Source organism: Ambystoma mexicanum, chromosome 5q (genome assembly GCF_040938575.1).
Source record: "Ambystoma mexicanum isolate Mex_15411 chromosome 5q, UKY_AmexF1_1, whole genome shotgun sequence".
Taxonomy (NCBI): domain Eukaryota; kingdom Metazoa; phylum Chordata; class Amphibia; order Caudata; family Ambystomatidae; genus Ambystoma; species Ambystoma mexicanum.
The window spans coordinates 42,082,257-42,102,360 of record NC_090933.1 but is presented as its reverse complement, the minus strand read 5'-3'; the positions used below and the strand labels follow the sequence as shown (position 1 = coordinate 42,102,360).

General features: G+C 46.8%; 1 protein-coding gene across 3 annotated transcripts in view; it reads right to left on the bottom strand.

Annotated features, from left to right (window-relative positions):
• Positions 1–326: 326 nt before the first annotated feature.
• AFG3L2 (AFG3 like matrix AAA peptidase subunit 2) overlaps positions 327–20,104 on the bottom strand; it is a 1,716,771-nt gene continuing 1,696,993 nt past the window's right edge. For 2 of the 3 annotated variants that reach the window (XM_069620477.1, XM_069620478.1), the window contains exon 18: positions 820–1,204. In XM_069620477.1, the coding sequence (XP_069476578.1) occupies positions 959–1,204 (246 nt within the window). In that variant the 3' untranslated portion in view covers positions 820–958. Of the gene's footprint in view, positions 1,205–20,104 lie in introns of all 3 variants that reach the window. The other variant, XM_069620479.1, reaches the window with a different exon arrangement.

Genomic DNA, 20,104 nt, shown 5'->3' with positions numbered 1-20,104 from the left:
GTAACAAAGATACCTGAAGCATCTTCAATATGCCCATGTGCGATACAAATTCTGCTCAAGTGCATTCTGATTCAGCATTGCCAAATGTACTTCAAAGCAAACATTAGTTAAGAAAGACAAAGAGGTGGGTTAAAACTTCAAAATATTAAGACAAAGGCAGTATACCAAAGGTTTCATCATTTGGCCTTTTTTTTATTGCCCTTGCTAGTTTAAATGAATTTCACTCAATGCACCCCTCACAGTTTAAGAAATTAAAAGCCATCTTCTGGGATTTATTCGAAGTAAGGCATGCCATCTTGAAAAAAAGGACAAATGGAATGCATCAATTTGAAAAAAACACAGTATTTATTGGTTGTCCTTTTTGAAGAAACCATATTTACAAATGATCACAATACATTCATAGTTTACAAGTTAGATTCTTTTAGAAAGACTTCAGATATTAATGCAACTGTAGTAGATAATTTACAGATGTTTCACATTTTGTCACATTAATTTAAACATCCTGGTCCATCACAATTTTGATTTTCTGTCATCTCTGCAAATAGCTTTTATTTATTTTCTTGGCCATAAAGGAAGCTTTGTAGAAATATGCATTTTTAAAATGCGGTTTCAAATGTATTAATAAAGGAAGTGTTTTCAATGTATCAACAGGATTGTATGCCTATATAAATGCTCAATATTCTACAGACCACTTTTCAAAATTCGACCTCAAACTTATCCAATCTTATACAATCTTACCTTTTCTTCTGGTTAAAACAGACTTTCACATTCACACCTCAACCACCTTTTTTGCAAGACTTGTTTTATTTTGGCAATATATTGCTTTGTACCACTGACAACTCCTCTTATTTAAAGGTGCTTTTCAATAAGGAGTGAAATCTGAATGCGTTAAGGATAGTTATTGTCTGTACACTGTGCAAAATAACACATGGTTCTTAACACACTACACAAACCATCTCTAAAGTGGCACCCCTCCAGTGATGTCCTTAGCGACAGGCTCAGATGATTCGTCTTTCTCCTTCTCCTTCTCGCAATCCTTGTTCCAGTCTTTCAGGCCTTCTGGAAGGGAGGTGTCCTCGTCTAAACTTCCTGTGCCTTCTACAAACTCTTCATAAGTGGATTTTTCTGCAAATGGTCTTGGGCCCAGCAGCTCAACCATATCACTTTTATCTAATACTTCTTTTTCCAATAACCGTAAAGCAATCTGTGAAAAGATATTTAAAATCAAAAATAAAATTAGTCAGAGTAATCTTTTCATTAAACATGCATATAAAAGATCAATCACAACAATAACATTTGAAAAACTATTAATACAAAATGGAGTTCAGCATCAGAAAATGAATCCCTCTTCAAAGACACATTTTTCCAGATTAATACATTTACACAAAAGACAACCTTTGCTGTTAAAGAGCCACTTTACTTTTAAGTTGTCATGGCTCTCTTTTTCGCTAATGCAGTCTGCTTGGATGAGATAATTGGCTAGGAAACCGAGCCAACTTCACAGGTAAGACATAAAAGGTTTAAGTTACTTACCTGTAACTATTGTTCTCCAGCATGGGTCTGGCATGGATTCACATGCTCATGAAGATTCCCCATCGTCAGGCTGGGAATCCTCGGTAAAAGAAAAAACTATTTCACTTTCACATCTGTACTTCTCCTCTAAACCAATCACTGTCCTCTGAGTTATACTGGCCCTATACAATGATAGTCCTCTCTCCCTAAGCCCCACCTCTGGCAGCCATCTTCATATTTGGTAGGCACGTAAATTGGCAGTATGACCAAGAAGAGCTGCATAGGGGCCGGAGGAAGGGTTTGCATGTGAATCCCTGCCGGACCCATGATGCAGAAGAACAAGTTACTTACCAACTGTAACGTTCTTTCGATTGGATGTTCCTCCCACGTATTCCTCATTTTAGATATATCCTTACCTTCAGCTTTGCTGCTTCGGAAATTTTTTCTCTCTCCACCAGAGGGCGCTCCACTCGAGGCGGCAGCTTCGATGTCCCACGTCGGCATCCGTTGAGCACCGATGTCATCCGTTGTATCAATGCCTTGAGCGCGTCCGTTGCTTCAGTTCTGTTTTTTTCGTGTATCAGAGCCCATGGATTATAGTTAAAGGCGTGCCTCTTTTGACCCAAGCCTTAAAAGAAATTAGAATATAAAGCACATAAACTGTACTGCGGGGTAGGATGGGAGGGTCGATGAGGAATATGTGGGAGGAACATCCAATCGAAAGAACGTTACAGTTGGTAAGTAACTTGTTCTTCGAATGGATTGTGTCCTCCCACGTATTCCTCATCTTAGATAGACTCCCAAAGCAGTTTTGTATTGGAGGTGGGAGTACAGACATTCTTTAGTCATGTACCGAATGGAGTACTGATTTAGCAAATAGACCTCCTTGAGAGGTAGTTGAGTCCAGAGCATAATGTTTTATGAAAGTATGCATGGATGACCATGTAGCTGCTGCACAAATATCTTGTACAGGGACACCCCTTTGAAGTGCTGTTGAAGTTGCCATCCCCTTGTTGAATGAGCTTTCAATCCATCAGGGGGATCTTTTCCAGCTAGCCTATAACACTCAGTTATGGCTAAGATTATCCATCTTGATAATGTTTGTTTGGTTACAGCTAGTCCTAATTTACGGCCAGTGTACCCTACTAACAGTTGGTCACACTGACGTATTTTTGTCAATCTTGAAATATAAAAGCTAAGAGCCCTTCTAGGATCTAATCTATGTAGTCTTTCCTCTTCTTTACTTGTGTGAGGAGGATGGTAGAACGTAGGTAGTATTATTTTCTGTGACAGGTGAAAGTCTGAGACGATCTTTGGCAAGAAAGAAGGTTTGACCCTAAGGACAACTTTATCTTTATAAAAGGTGGTGTGAGGAGGACCACTAGAAAGTGCATGCAACTCACTTACCCTGCGGGCTGATGTCAATGCAATTAGAAGTATTCTTTTCAGAGTAAGAAGCCTTAATGGACAGGAATGTAAAGGCTCAAAAGGTGCACATGTAAGAAACTTTAGTACCAATTTTAAATCCCACACAAGAACTTGAAAGGGTATTGGTGGAAATACATTGTTTAAACCTTTTAAAAATTGGGTCATTGAAGGTATCTTAAAGTAAGATTCCTCCTCTGACGAGCGCTTGAAGATAGATAGCGCTGATAATTATCCTTTTATTGTACTAACCTGGAGCCCCAAATTAGCCAAATATAACAGAAAAGATAATACTGTTGGAATATTACATTAAAAAGGGTCCACATTCTTATCCCTGCACCAGTTACTGAACTTGTTCCAACGACACCGGTACAGAGATTTAGTTGTTGACCCTCTGGCCGAAAGCAGAATCTCCATATCATCATGCGGAAGGTCCCAATCTTTGTATCTCAACCTCTCAGAAGCCATGCGTGAAGGTTGAGTATGTTGACCTCTGGATGGAGAACGTGACCTCCCTCTTGCGAGCGATGATCTTCTCTTTTTGGAAGATGTAATGAAGGGCAGATGGACATGTCGAGAAGGTCCGGGTACCACGTTCTCCTGGCTCAATCCGGGGCAATTTGGATCATGGTTTTCCTGAACTTTCACAACCTCCTGATTACCTGAGGGATCACAGGGACTGGAGGGAACGCATACAGAAGAGGAAACTCCCACTCCACTACGAATGCGTCTCCTACCGCTCCTCTCGGGGGAAATTCCCTTGAGCAGTACAGTTCGCACTTGCTGTTGACAATGGTCGCGGACAGATCCACTTGAGGGGTTCCCCAAAGGGTGAAGATCTCTTGAAGGACTTCCTGAGCTAGTTCCCACTCCTGGGAGACTGTGCTCTGCCTACTCAGAGCGTCTCCTAGAGCTCCTCTCAGAGGAAATTCCCTTGAGCAATACTGATCACACTTTCGGTTTACCGAGGTTGCAAACAGATCCACCTGAGGGGTTCCCCAAAAGACGAAGATCTCCAGAAGGACTTCCTGAGCTAACTCCCTCTCGTGGGAGACTGTGCTCTGCTTGCTCAGAGCGTCTGCTGCCGTGTTTTGCTCTCCTGCTAGGTGAATGGCAGACAGTGAGATCCCTTCTTGTATTGCCCAGAACCAGAGCTGCATTGCCTCTCTGCACAGTGGTAGTGACCCTATTCCTCCTCTCTTGTTGAGGTAGTACATGGCCACTGTGTTGTCCTTCATTATCAGGACATGCTTTCCCCATACAGAGGGCAGGAAGGCCTTCAGTGCTAGTCTGATCGCCCTCAGCTCTAATAGGTTGATGTGTAGTCTGACTCCAATGGAGACAAACGACCGCTGATTGTCAACTCGTTGGTGTGAGTTCCCCACCCCGTGAGTAAGGCATCCGTTACTACGGTTATCTCCGGCCATGTTTGCCAAAAAGATTCTCCATTGAGGATATGTTCCTTGCAAGCCCACCATTGTAGATCCTGTACTACCCTGGTTGGAACTTCTAAAAGATCTGTCATTTCCCCTGAAAATTGGGATCATTGAGCCCTGAGGGCCCACTGAAGGAATCTCATTCTCAACCTTGCTTCTGGCACCAGAAAAATGCAGGATGCCATGAGGCCGAGCAACCTGAGAAAATCGAAGGCCGGTAGGCACTGGGAGTTCTGGAATTTTATCTGCAGAACGTGGTGAGCTCTCTCTTCAGGAGGCGAGGCTTTGCCCGAACAAGTATCCAAGACTGCTCCTATAAACTGGAGCTTCTGTGATGGTATCATGTATGACTTTTTTACATTCAAAGAAAACCCTAGTTTGTGAAGCAAGTGGCAAGTCTTGGATAGATGATCCTGAGCTTGTTCTGGAGAACGTGCTTTGATTAGCCAGTCATCCAGGTAGGGGTGTACGTGAATCCCCCCCTCTCCTGAGATTCGCTGCCACTACCGCCATCAACTTGGTGAAAACTCTTGGGGCGGAAGTCAACCCGACTGGCAGAACTCGAAACTGATAGTGAGAATTGCCAATCGCAAACCTCAGGTACTTTCTGTGCTTGAGATGGATGGACACATGAAAGTAAGCATCCTGAAGGTCCAATGATACCAACCAGTCTTGAAGTTGGAGAGCCTAAAGGTTCTGAGAAAGAGTAACCATCTTGAACTTGTCCTTCCCGAGGAACTTTTTCAAGTCTCTCAAGTCCAAGATGGGTCTCAATACTCTGTCTTTCTTTGGTATGAGGAAATATGGGGAATACCAACCCTTGTCCCTCTCTGCTACAGGTACATGTTCTATTGTACCTTTCTGCAGCAGGGTTAAAACTTCCTGCAACAGGAGCGGGTCTGGATTTTTGGTAAAGTTGTATCCCGGTGAGTGATTCTGAGGTTTCTTTTGAAAAGGAAGGCAGTAACCTTGGGATACTGTTTCCAGAGCCCAAGCATCTGAGGTAATGCCCCGCCATTCCTGCAGATGCTGTGAGATTCTGCCTCCCACTGGGGTCTTGTGGATCAAAACCTCAGAGTGGTTTGCAGCAGCTGCAGCAGCGGCTGAAGGGACAGATGCCGCTGCTGGGGCAGATCTAGCATCTCTTCCTCGCCCCAGAGGAAATCTCTTTTGTCCTCTTTGACTGGCCTGTCCTCTTCCTCTCCCAAATGAGGAGTAAAAACAAAAGGGACGACCCCTCCAGGAAGATGAGCCTGTGTAGGGGCGTTGTTGAGGTTGCCTTATAGCGGCACTGAGTGATTTTGCTGCTGCCTTGGAGGTCTGCAGCTTTTCTAAACTTTCATCTCCTTTGCTGCCAAACAACCTCGAGCCGTCAAATGGCATATTAAGAAGTCTAGACTGTACATCCGGTGCAAAACCGGACTTTCTTAGCCATGCAAATCTGCGTAGCACTGCGCTAGATGCCATGGACCTACTGATACTGTCAGCTGTGTCCAAACCTGCTTGAAGGCATTCCCCCGAAGCCTCCTTGCCATCCTTTACTATGGATACGAACCCATCACGTTCCTCTCCTTCTGGGATGTGTTGAGCTGCCGCTAACATGCAGTCCCACAGGGTTTATGTAAATCTCACCAGAGTGCAAGATACATTTGTGGATTTTAGAGCCATGCTCCCTGATGTAAATATCTTTTTAGACCATGCATCAATCTTGTTATCTTCGCTATCAGGGGGAATTGTAGGTTATGCAGGGTTTCTAGTTGATGTAGCTGCTTGAACTACCAGACTTTCTGTAGATGAACAAGTTACTTACCAACTGTAACTTTCTTTCGACTGGATGTTATCCCACGTATTCCTCATCCTGTGATAATTCGTTTCGCCAGCTTCGCTGCATTCGAAAAGAAATTTCAGCAGAGGGCGCTGTGCTCGAGGTCGTGGCGTCGAATATCCCTCGACGGGCTCTGTACCGATAAATGGCTCGAGCCGCGCCCATTGGCTTCAGTTCTGTTTTTTCGAGGAAATACTTGTGGAACACCTAGGCGTATGCTGTGACTGATAGGCCCATCGTGAAAGGAAATTGTAGGAAAATAAACTATGCTGCGGGGTAGGCTGGGAGGGTCGATGCGGAATACATGGAAGGAACATCCAGTCGAAAGAACGTTACAGTTAGTAAGTAACTTGTTCTTCGAATGGATTGTGTCCTCCCACGTATTCCTCATCTTGCGAATGATTCCCATAGCAGTGACCAATTTGGAGGTGGGAGTGCTAGTTTTTGTTTTCATGTACAGAGTGAAGTACTGCTCTGGCAAAAAGACCCTCATTTGAGGATGAGGCATCTAAGCAGTAATGCTTGATGAAGGTATGCATTGATGCCCATGTTGCAGCTGAGCAAATTTCTTTTGCGGGGACTCCCCTCTTCAAAGCCGCAGAAGTAGCCATTCCCCTTGTGGAGTGAGCATGTAACCCATCCGGTGGGTCTTTTACTGCTAATCTGTTGCATTCCATTATGGCTAGAATAATCCAGCCCGATATGGTTTGTTTTGTCACCGCTAACCCCAATTTACGACCTGTGTATCCACAAAAAGTTGGTCGTCTTCACGTAATTTTGACATTCTTGCTATGTAAAAACTGAGAGCTCTCTTGGGGTCCAGTCTATGTAACCTCTCCTCTTCTTTTCCCAAATGAGGAGGAGGATAGAATGTTGGTAAATCAATTTTCTGCGACAAATGGAAGTCGGAAACTACTTTCGGTAAAAAAAGATGTTTTACTTTTAGAATCACTTTGTCTTTATAAAACGTGGTGTATGGAGGTTTACATGAGAGAGCCTGTAGTTCACTAACCCTGCGGGCTGATGTTTGCCACAAGAAGGACAGTTTTTAGCGTTAAAAGCCTCAATGGACATGAATGCAGAGGCTCAAATGGTATACATGTTAGGAATTTGAGAACTAAATTCAAATCCCAGGTTGGAACATGAAATGGTATTGGTGGATATACATTTCTAAGTCCTTTCAAGAACTGTATTATTAATGGTATTTTAAAGTAAGAAACCTCTTCCGAGGAGCACTTAAAAATGGACAGCGCAGCAAGGTATCCTTTGATTGTTCCGATCTGGAGCCCCAGATTGGATGTAACAGGAAAGAAAGCACCGTTGGTGTGCTACATTGGAAAGGGTCCACATCTCTATGCTTGCACCAGTTACTGAATTTATTCCAACGACACCGGTACAAAGATTTTGTTGCTGGCCTCCTGGCCGAAAGCAAAATCTCCATTACGTCATCCGGAAGGTCCCAATCCCTGTATCTCAACCTCTCAGAAACCATGCATGAGGTTGTAGGTCAATTGGTCGAATCTAAATGGTCGACACCAAAAGGTTGACAGGTCAAATGATTGAAAACATTTCCTTTTTGTTTTTTCACATTTTTTTTGGGGGGGGGGGGGTCCCACCACAACCCCCTTTTTTTGCTAAAAACCCCTTTTTTTACCTAAACGAAAACCTAAAAATATATATATAAATAAATAAAAAATGAGATCATTTGTCCTGTCGACCATTTGTCTGTCGACCATATGACTATACACCCATGCACGAAGGTTGAGAGTGTTGACCTCTGGATGGAGAACCCGACCTTCCTCTTGCGAGAGAAGATCCTCTCTTTGTGGAAGACGTATTGGAGGGCAGATGGACATGTCCAGAAGGTCCGGGTACCACGACTTCTTGGCCCAATCCGGGACAATTAGGATCATGGTTTTCCTGAACTTTCTCAACCTCCTGATTACTTAAGGAATCACAGGGACTGGAGGAAACGCGTACAGCAGGGGAAAATCCCAATCCACTACGAACGCCTCTCCTAGAGCTCCTCTCAGAGGAAATTCCCTTGAGCAATACTGATCACACTTTCGGTTTACCAAGGTTGCAAACAGATCCACCTGAGGGGTTCCCCAAAAGACGAAGATCTCCAGAAGGACTTCCTGAGCTAACTCCCTCTCGTGGGTGACTGTGCTCTGCTTGCTCAGAGCGTCTGCTGCCGTGTTCTGCTCTCCGGCTAGGTGAACTGCCGATAGAGAGATTCCTTCTTGTATCGCCCAGAACCAGAGCTGCATCGCCTCTCTGCACAGAGGTAGTGATCCTATGCCTCCCCTTTTGTTGAGGTAGTACATGGCCACTGCGTTGTCCGTCATTATCAGGAAATTATTCCTCTGTACGGAGGGCAGGAAGGCCTTCAGAGCTAGTCTGATTGCCCACAGCTCCAAAAGGTTGATGTGTAGTCTGGACTCCGATGGAGACCAACGTCCGCTGATTGTCAGAATGTTGGTGTGTGCGCCCCACCCCGTGAGTGAGGTGTCCGTCACTACTGTCATCTCCGGCCATGGTTGCCAAAAAGATTCTACCTTGAGGATGTTGTCGTTGCAAGCCCATCATGATAGATTCTGTGCAACTGCGCTCGGGACTTGCACAAGATCTGACATATTCCCCGAGAATTGGGACCACTGAGTTCTGAGGGCCCATTGGAGGGATCTCATTCTCAATCTGGCCTCTGGCACCAGAAAAATGCAGGATGCCATGAGGCCGAGCAACCTAAGGAAATCGAAGGCTGGTAGATGATGGGCTTTTTGGAATTTTGTTACCATCTGCTGGATGTGGAGAGCTCTCACCTCGGGCAGCGAGGCTTTCCCAGAGGAAGTGTGCAATACTGCTCCGATAAATTGGAGTTGTTGGGATGGTACCATGTGGGACTTCTTGAAATTTAGGGAGAAGCCCAGGTTATGGAAGAAGTGGTAAGTGATCGACAGGTGTTCCTGAGCTTGTTCTGGAGAATGTGCTTTGATTAGCCAGTCGTCCAGGTAGGGGTATACGTGAATCCCCCCTCTCCTGAGACTCGCTGCCACTACCGCCATCAGTTTGGTGAAAACCCTCGGGCGGAGGTCAGCCCGAATGGCAGAACTCGAAACTAATAGTGAGAACCGCCAACTGCAAACCTCAGGTATTTGCTGTGCTTGGGATGGACTGGCACATGAAAATAAGCATCCTGAAGGTCCAATGATAACAACCAGTCTTGGAGTTGGAGAGCCTGAAGGATCTGAGAAAGGGTTACCATCTTGAACTTGTCCTTCCTGAGGAATTTGTTTAATTTTCTCAAGTCCAAGATGGGTCTCAATCCTCTGTCCTTTTTGGGGATGAGAAAATAGGGGGAGTACCAGCCTTTGTTCCTCTCCGCTACAGGTACATGTTCTATTGCACCTTTCTCTAGCAGGGTTATAATTTCCTGCCAAAGGAGCGAATCTGGAATTTTGGTAGAGCTGGCTCCTGGTGGATGATCTTGAGGTCTTTTTATGAAGGCTAGGCAGTAACCTTGAGCTACTGTCTGCAGTGCCCATGCATCTGAAGTAATGCCTCGCCATTCTTCCAGATGCGGAGAGATTCTGCCTCCCATAGGTGTTTTGCATGATAAGATCTCAGAGAGATTTGGAGGCGGCTGCAGGAGCGGCTGAGGGCATAGATGCCGTTCCTGAAGATGGATTTGTAGTCTTTGCTCGTCCACAAAGAGTGACATTTCTTCTGCCCCTTTGAAAAGTCTGTCCTCTTCCTCTACCAACAGAGGAGTAGTATCGAAAAGGACGACCCCTCCAGGAAGATGAGCCTGAATAGGGTTTCTGAGGCTGTCGCATGGAGGCACTAAGGGACTTTGCTGCCGCTTTCGAGGTCTGTAGTTTTTCTAGGCTCTCATCAGCCTTACTACCAAACAGCCTCGAGCCATGAAAGGGCATGTTGAGAAGCCTGGTCTGTACATCTGGTGCAAACCCCAACTTTCTCAACCACGCAAATCTGCTAAGCACTGTGCTTGATGCCATGGACCTGCTAATACTATCAGCAGTATCCAGTCCAGACTGGAGGCATTCCCCTATTGCCTCTTTACCGTCATTGACTATATTCAGGAAGCCTTCCCTTTCCTCGCCTTCCGGAATATGCTCAGCCGCTGCCGAAATGCATTCCCACAGGCTATGTGTGAACCTGGCCAGGGTACAGGTGACATTGGTAGATTTCAAGGCCATGCTACCCGACGTAAAACCTTTATGAGGCCAGGCATCAACCTTTTTATCCTCCCTGTCCGGAGGTATGGTTGGGTATGCTGCCTGCCTGGATGCAGTAGCTGCCTGAATAACCAAGCTTTCTGGAGTAGGGTGTCTACTCAGGTATTGTGGGTCAGAAGTGGAAGTTATGTACTTTTTTGGGAGATTGCGGTCTACTGCAGCAATGCTATCATGTTTTCCCCAGTTTTTCTCAACTGTTCATTGCAATGCCCTATAAAAAGGGGAGAACTGGATCTTTCCGGGGTCCTCTGACTATAATATCCGTCATATCGTCTTGTTAAAACGTAGGGGAGGCTCTTCCCCAAACCATATACTCAATCACCCTACTCATCAAATTCCTATAACCTGAGTCTGCATGTTCTGCAGGATCAGGTGCAGCAAACTCCAATTTGGGTGATGTGTCCACACCACTAGCAGAATGCAGAGTTTCAGATAGATCTCTCATTTTTGTCTGAGGATTTATCAGTTCCTCTGGAACCTGTCTTGTCCCATATTTTACTCCAAGAGGAGTGACCTCATCATCTGAACCAGATTCCTCAAAAATTGAAGAAATGGACCTAAAGAAGTCCGATCTTGGTAAAGGTGTAAACTCTCTTCTTCCTCATAATTTGTCGAAAGAATCAGTGTTTTCTTCGAGGGAGTCTTCGAGGGAGTCGAAGGAACCTTCCACACACTCGTCGAAGCCTTCGACAAAGGCGTTGAGGATAAAGTAGGCTTTGTTATCGGAGCAGTCGGCTCCGATGGCGTCGACGAAGTTGCACCCGACTTCGACAATTTTTGTTTCTTATGAGGAATCGGAGAGGCACTCTATCCTCGAGGATCTCTCGACGACTTGTCGACTCGAGATCTATGGGTACTACCAGGCTTAACCGTTGTAGTTCCCAACTTCCCTGCGTCGTCCAAAGGAGCGACCGGGATCTGGCTTTTCTGAGGTTTCTTCGAGGGGGTCGAGGCTGCGTTCTTAAAGACCTGCAACATTCTTTTTCTAAAGCTCTCCCACTTTGAAGGGGAATCCGATCTAGTCGAACATCGAACCAATTCTGTTGACGAATCGGACGATGACGACGAATATCTATGTCTCCTTTTGAGCTTTTTAGAGGAAGACGAAGATCGTCTCGACCTGCTACGAGATTGGGATCTCTTCGAGAGCTTTTTGTGGCGTTCCCATTCCGGAAGATTTTTTTATGTTTTTTAGATAAGGCTTTGGAAGAGCCCTTCGATGCCTCCCGCCCCACCGCTAACTTACTTTTACTCTCACGGAGGGCCTTCTCCGTCATAAACTGACAGGAGCCACAGTCGCCGGTTCGATGGTCTGAGCCCAGACACCACAAACAGATACGGTGAGCATCGGTGATGGACATCTTCGATCCACAGTCATTACATTTCTTAAACCCAGTTTTGGGAGTCAAAGCGGCCGATGAAGAAGACATTTTCTTGACAGAAAATCTCGAAGCACGCCATTCACAAGAGCGAAGCAATCGGAAAAACGGAACTGAAGCCAATGGTACGGAGCCCGTCGAGGGACATTCGACGCCACAACCTCGAGCACAGCACCCTCTGCCGAAATTTTTTTTTTCTGATGCAGCGAAGTTGGCGAAACGAATTATCACAAGATGAGGAATACATGGGAGGACACAATCCATTCGAAGTGTGCTTACCTAAGTATTCTGGGTCAGAATTACAGGGTCTATTTTTTGCAACATATTTCTTATTTACTGCTGGAATAGTTTCAGGTCTTTCCCAAGCAGTATTAACTCTCCTTTGTAAGGCAATATGAAAAGGAAGCATGGGGTCTGGCTGAGGTCCTCCTGATAGGATATCAGTCATGTCATCATCCTGGTATACAGGTGAATTTCTACCCCATCCCATAACTTCTGAAACTCTATTCATTAATTTTCTATAACCTAAATCAGCATGTTCTGCTGGGTCAGGTTTTTCAAAGCCGCATTCTGTGGAGGTATCTAGTCCACTTCCAGATTGTAAACACTCAGAGGTCTTGCATTTTAGATTGAGGATTAATTAATTCCTCAGGGACTTGTCTTGTACCATATTTTACCCCTGCAGATGAAACCTCTTGTTCATCTTCTTCTTCCTCCTCCTCCTCCTCCTCCTCCTCATTTCCTGATGACATTCCTCCATATGTAGAGACATGGTTTGGAAAAAATCATGTGTACTTTCTGGGTGAAACACCTTTTCAGGTATAGGTTTTAACATTGGTGTTGATTTCACAATTGTAACGGGTGTCGACGTCGGCAGAAGCGTCGATGGCGTCGATGTTGTAGCGATTACCCTCGATGTTGTCGAGGTATTCTTCGATGACTTCGAAGGAACTATGAATGTCGTCGAAGGAGTTGTCGAGACCATTGACGCCGTCGAAGGAGTCTTCGATGCCGTCGATTGTGTACTTGACGTAACTTTTTTGGGTTGGGTCGTCGAACCCTTATGCTCGAGAGCCTTCGATGGAGGCTTCGGACATGTTTTCGTTGAGGACTTCGATGACGTATCAAAATCTAACATCCTTTTCTTAAGGTCTGCCTCATGTTTATGCACTGGAAGGCTTTTCTTTTTAGGTGTTTGGGAAGATTCCCTGGAAGACACCCTCAACAATTTCTTGTCGGATTTCCTCGTCTTAGACCTTCCCCTGTCACTTTTTTTGTGCATGGGGCATGGTCTTCATCAGACATTTTTGAGGGGGTCTGGGCCGCATTCTCAAAAATGTTCATCATCAATGCTTTAAATGCTTCCCACTTTTTAGGGGAGTCATGCTTTGTTGGACATGTAATAACTTCCTCAGATGTAGTTGAGGAAGAGGAAGAGGGAGACTGGTGTCATCTTTTCTTCGCTTTTTTGGACGAAGAAGAAGAGGACTTCCTCGATCTACTCCTTGACCTGGATTTTTTATGGCATTTTGTCGAAGACTCAGCCGAGTCTTTCTTCCCTCTCGAAGAAAACTTCGAGGATTCCTCCCCCACCGCCAGTTTACCTCTTCTTTCGTTTAAGGCCTTATGGGTCATTGACTGACAGCAACCACAGTCATCAATTCGATGGTTGGTACCGAGGCACCAGAGGCAATTTCGATGAGGGTTGGTCAGCGACATTTTTCTCCCACACCTTTGGCATTTCTCAAAATCATTTTTCGGTGTGGACAGGTTCAAAGAAGACAACATAATTCGTTGTAACTGAAGCGCCATATTATCTCGATCCGAAGCGAAGCTAACAGAAAAACGGAACTGAAGCCAACGGGCGCGCTCGAGGCATTTATACAACGGATGACGTCGGTGCTCGACGGATGCCGCCGAGGGACATCGACACCGCCGCTTCGAGTGGAGCTCTGGTGGAGAGAGAAAAAATTTCTGAAGCACAAAGCTGAAGGTAAGGATATATCTAAGATGTGGAATACGTGGGAGGACAATCCATTCGAACAATAGTTACAGGTAAGTAACAAACTTTCTCCAGCATGGGGTCTGGCATGGATTCACATGCTCATGAATAACTTACACAGCAGTAGACATTACACAACAACGTGAGGTGGCAAAGCTCAACAAAAGCAATTAACATTTACCCCTGGAACAGACTCACCTCTGGACTACTCCCTGGAACCCTGTCGACACAGTAGAACCTCCTGAAGGTGTGCATGGTCCTCCATGTCACAGCCCTGCAGATGTCGAGCATGGGCACACCAGAAAGGGCCGCTGTTGTCGCATCGATTGCTCTGGTGGAGTGGGCTATCTGACGGCCCAGCAGAGGCCGTTAGCCAGCCGATGACAGTGCATGATGCAGCCCGAGAGCCACCTTGAGATGAAAGCCTTCGACAAGGCCGTCCCCTGATTCACAGGTCCAAAGTTCACAAACAATTGAGAAGCCTGCTGAAAACTCTTAGTGCGTGCCACGTTGAATTTCAAGGCACAAGCAACGTCCAGCGAATGCAAGGTCCTCTCTGCTGGCGACAAAGGGTTCAGGAAGAAAACAGGCAACACCAAAGACTCATTGAGGTGAAATTCCGACAAGACCTTTGGCTTGAAAGTGGGGTGCCTATGCAGTACCACCCTTGATTCGTGGAAAGTCAAATACTGCTGCTTGCAAGACAGTGCCTGGATCTCACCCACTCGTCTAGCTAAGGTAATGGTCACAAGGAATGCCGTCTTCCACAAGAGAAACTTGAGTGGGGTTTGATGCATAGGCTCGAAAGGTGCCCCCATGAGTCTTGTCAGGACTATGTTGAGTTCCCATGCCGGGACAGGTTCCTCCACCGGCGGCAAAGCCCGAAAAAGACCCTTGAGAAACTCCTTGACGAGGTGTGGGACCACAACGAGGATATTCCTGCGGATCTGGTGTAGCAGGAGATGGCCGCCAGGTGTACCTAGATGGATGCTTGAGAAAGACCAGCTTTGGCAAACGAAAGCAAGTATGGAAGAAGCTGTGGGGCTGTGATCCTCAGAGGGGTAATCTTCTGCAACCGGCACCACGTACAAAAATGCTTCCACTTATGGCCGTAGCACTTCAGTGTTGACGACGCCCTGGCTTTGGCAAGGACCTCCCCTGCAGTCCGCTGGCAGCGCATAACCTCCAAACTATAAGTCTTCAGGAGCCATGCCTTGAGGTTCAGAGATTCTGGGTCACGATGAAGGATAGCGCCTTTCTCCCTGGTGAGCAGGTCCGGAAGTACCAGCAACTTGACTGGAGGGATCACTGACAGGCTGTAGGTCCGGATACCAAACCTACCTCGGCCACACCGGGGCGATGAGTGTCATCTTGCACCGACACGGTCTCAGTGTGTTGATCACACGTAGCAGGAGAGGAAAATGGGGAAAGTGTTCAGAAACAGACCTTCCCACGGGAAGGAGAACAGGTCCCCCATGCTCCTTGGTTGGTGGCATCTGCTGGCAAACTTCTGGCAATTTGAGTTTGCTGCTTTGGCAAAAAGGTTGATCGGAGGTGTGCCCCATTTATTGATATTGATATTTTATTTCTATCGCGCTCGTACACAAGTGTTTCAGAGCGCAACAAGGCAAGGGAGGGGAACAGGGGAGAACAAAACAGCGATCTTACTAGTGACATTGAGAACGTGCAAGTGCATGGGGGAGGGAGGAGGGGGAAAAGTGCATGGAAGGTGGGAGAAGTGGAAAGTGCAAAGCAGAGGAGAAACAGATAAATAACAATAAATAAATAATAAAGGAAACAAACAGTGGTAGTGCAGCCAGCAATTTGCAAGTGCTGGGTTAAAGGCAGCAGACAGGGTAGGTCTGATAAGTGCAGGAAGAAAAAGGGGGGGCTGTATGGGTACAGATACAGACCCCAGTGCAAGGGGTGCCCGGAGGTAGTGCGGGAGGGTGGCGGGGTGAGCAGGTACCTGGAGCAGGAGGACAGAGGGTAGCCAGGTGCACAGTGCCAAGAGAGAACAGATCAGAAGGGGAGAGGGGGAGCAAAGGCAGAAGAAAAGAGGAAGGTCTTGAGGTGCTTCCGGAACCAGAGATGGTTCTCCTCAAGTTTTAGGGTGGCAGGGAGGCTGTTCCAGAGGGAGGCCCGAGCCGAAGACAGAGATCTACCCCCAGCTTGTTTCTTTGAAAACAACTGACCCTGAGGGAGTTAGAGCTAGAGGAGCGAAGAGCTCGAGAGGGGAGGTATTTGCGGAGGGATAGCTGAAGGTATTTTGGACCCAGGCCCCAGAAAGCCTTGTGGACAATGCAGAGGGTTTTGAATTTAATCCTTGCATCCACTGGGAGCCAATGGAGAGATTTCAGAGATGGAGAGATACGACCCCAGGGCTTGAGGCGAAGGACAAGTCTCGCAGTCCTTTTCTGGATTAGTTGCAGAGGGCGGAGAGTAGAGGCAGGTAGATTTAGAAAGAGGCTGTTACAATAGTCCAACAAATAGAGAACTAGAGCTTGGGATACCATGAGCTTCTGGGGGAAGGAGAGGAAAGGCAGAGTACCTCTGAGCAGGTGCAGTAGGAAATTTGACTTTAGAGACCTCAGCGATGTCGGTGGAGAAGGAAAGGGTGGAGTCAAAGATAACTCCGAAGTTCTTAGCCTTGCAGGTGGGGGTAGGAGGAGGGACAAGGGAGGCCGGCCAGAGAGTGAGGGGAAAGGATGGTGAAGGTGTGCCGATGAGGAGGATCTCCGTCTTGCTGGCATTCAGACAAAGATCATTGGTGGCACACCAATCTTGAATGGCATGTAGGCAACCAGAGATGAGAGAGGGAGAGGAGGGGGCAGAGGGCAGCCTGAAAATGAGTTGAGTCTCGTCAGCGTAGCACTGGAAATCTGAGCACAAAGTGGCAATGCAGTGGGCGAGAGTTGCCAGGTATTGGTTGAAAAGCCAGGGTGAGAGGTTAGACCCCTAGGGGAACACAACATTTGATGAACAGATGGTCCATATCATCCTGACGAAGTTCCCACTTGTGGCAGGAGCACAGTTCCCTACTGACGGAGTCAGCGATGATGTTCTTGACACCTGCCAGGTGGAATGGGACGAGGAACATCCCTTGTCCGATAGTCCAATGCCACAAGCCTTGAGCTTTCTTGGAGAGCGCTGGGGATCGGTTGCCCCTTGCTTCCTGATGTAAAACCTGGTGGTGGTGTTGTCTGTGTAGATCCTCACCACCTTGCCTCTCAGAGACGGTAGGAAAGACTTGAGGGCCGGCCCAGGACATTGCCCGTAGCTCCAGGATGTTGATGTGCAGATCTTTCTCCTCTGGAAGCCACAGACCTCTGCCGTGTAATCATCCAGTGTGAGCTCCCCAACCTTCGAGAGAAGTGTCCGTGGTGACCGTCTCCTGGAATGGCAGGGTTTTAAATCCCGTACCCTGGGCAAGGTGGGCACGTACGCCACACCACTGTATCGCCCGCCGGAACTCCTCGCTGAGGGAGATCTTCTCCGTAAAGTCCCAGACACCTCTATCCAATGTGCATCCAAGAATTCCTGTAGGGGTCGCATTCATAACCTGCAGAGATGGGCAAAGTTAATGCAGGACGACATCATACCCAGCATTGATTTGATGACCCGAACTGTGGCCGTCTTTGCCGTCAATAGTCACTGTACCTTTCCTTGAATGGCCACTAGCCTCTCCTCCGCCAGGTAAGCCACTGTGTTGAGTCCGGCGCTGAGGAACAGTGCGTTCTGCGATGGCATTAAGCAGGACTTCGGATGGTTTACAGAGAACCCCAGGTCCGTCAGCAGTCGGACGGCCTCCTTCGTGTCCTCGTCAGCCAAAGCCCGGGAGCAGGTGCGTACCAGCCAATCGTCCAGGGACGGATACACGTGTATGCCCTGCCACCGTAGGTGGGCCACCACCGGGACAAGGCATTTAGTGAACACCAATGGGGCCAACGTTAAGCTGAACGGTAGGGCCTTGAACTTGTAGTGTTGGCCTTGTACCACGAACTGTAGAAACTTCTGATGTTTCTTGTGGATGGGAACATGGAAGTATGCATCCTCCAGGTCCAAGGACATTAGGCAATCCCCTTCCTCCAGTTGGCCGAGCACGTGCTGCAACGCGACCATCTGGAATTTGTGGGACTTTAGCTATTTGTTCAGATGGCGTATGCCCAGGATGGGTCTCCAACCCCCTGTCTTGTTTCTGACCACATAGTATCTGGAATTAGACTTTGGAGCCCCAAAGCCGTTGGGGAACAAGCTCTATCGCACCTTTCCGTAACACAATTCATACTTCTAGGATCTGAGGGATGTGCTGCTCCTGACGGGGGAACCAGTGAAATACAAAGGACACCTGCGTTGGAACTCCAAGGTGTGTCCCTGAGCGAGAGCGTCCAGCACCCACCCATCAGTGGTGATTTTCTTCCACAAGGTTTGTCAGCCGACCTCCCACTGGGGTGCACAAGTGATGGCGACCCCTGTAAACTTCCTGCATGGAGGATTGGGGAGGTTTCCTATACGTTGTGGAGTATCCTTTGGATGATCTATTCAACTTACCCCTGGAGGAGCGAAAAGACGACGAGCAATGTTGCTGCAGAGTGCCAAAGGAACGCGCTGTGTCCGTCTTTATGGCTTGAATGGATTCGTCGATTGCATTCCCGAACAGGTTTTCGCCGCCAAAAGGCATAACCAGCACCTTTGCATGAACGTCCTGGCAAAGGTTGGTGGCTTTCAACCATCCCTGCTGACGAAGGCAAACGCTGTTTCTCATCTGTCGGAAGCATGTGTCAGCGATGTCCACTGTCACCGTAATGGCATGGTTCGCCGCCACCTCCATTTCCTGGAAGAGGGCGAGAGCCTCGGTTTTCTTGTCGTTGTGAAGGAACTCCTGGACAGAGCCCAGCTTGCGGCGCACATACGCAAGAGTGTAATCAGCGAGTGCTGTTACGTGTACCTGTCTTACTGCCTGGATGGATTGCATCTTGCCGTGTTCCTGACATCGCTTATATCCTGCTGGTTTAAAGCTAACTATCATTCTTTCATTGGACTCACACTGACGGTATGCACTGAAGTGTATAGAGACTTGCAAAATTAATATTTTAAGACTCTAATATTGTTTATTTTGATTTTTAGTGTATAAGCCACGCCCTTTTACCCCAGCATGCTTATCAAGTGGAGGACTCCCGCATGCTAGAGAGTGCATCCGGCCAGTGCTGTTACACTGTTTTGCGGTACAGTGGTGCCGGATCCCCTTACTCCCGTGGACTGCTATTTAACCTTTTTGTTTTGCCAGATATTTTACTTCAGTGGGGTTTGTTCTCATAACTACTGCAATTGAAGATATGGCCATCTATACCCTGACATCAAATATGCCACTGAAATCAGCTAATGCTGTCTGTCATTCGGATCTGACAACACTTTCACCTTTAGTTAAAGGTAACGTTCTCTTAGTTAAACCTAACTGTATTAAGCAATGACGTAGTCAAATGAAACGCTCTAAATCATCAGGAGATGACATTCGACAGTTCTGTCACGCAAATAAGAGTGAGCTGATTTTGTTGACAACTGATAAACCGCATAATGTAATCCCATCTAGCACCCCTGATATAAATGCTATACCTATATCAAACACTCCCGCTGTAAATATGCCTTGAAGTCCAAGCGTGTTGCAGCCCCTGTCTGCCTTGATTGATATCGAGCAGGTGTTGGTTGCAACCCCGAGGGTGCTTCTCCTGTGTGGATTTGTGATTTTTGCGCTCCATTTATCCATGTAGTCGACTCCTCAGCAATACCATTATTGTATTCACAAGCCGTGCAAACGGCTTTACCACTCCATATGACCTAAGTTCTTCCTTGTGTCCCTCCCCTACCTGCAGACTCAGTACAGTTGCAACCAATTGCTGCTATTGTGCTGTAGTCTCCCCCACCGAGTTTCAATACTGTCATTGAGACTCAGTTGGACACCACTGCTAGCAAATCATGTTTGAATTTGTCAAACTTGCTTATATTGTAACCGGAAACGGGTAATCATACAGTGGTGAATTCTTCTTTTTCCTCTTCATCGTCCGCAGTATCTTTTGCAAAACCAACGCCACGTCCATCTTTTGGGTTTACTCAACCACCACACCTTATGCATGAATCTGTACTGTCCGGCATTAATACAAGCATGTATAGCTTGGTTAAATTACATGGGAGTATGGATTAAAAACATTTGTTTTAAAAAAAAATAAACAATCGACCAACATAACATACTCTTGTCATTATTAACTGCT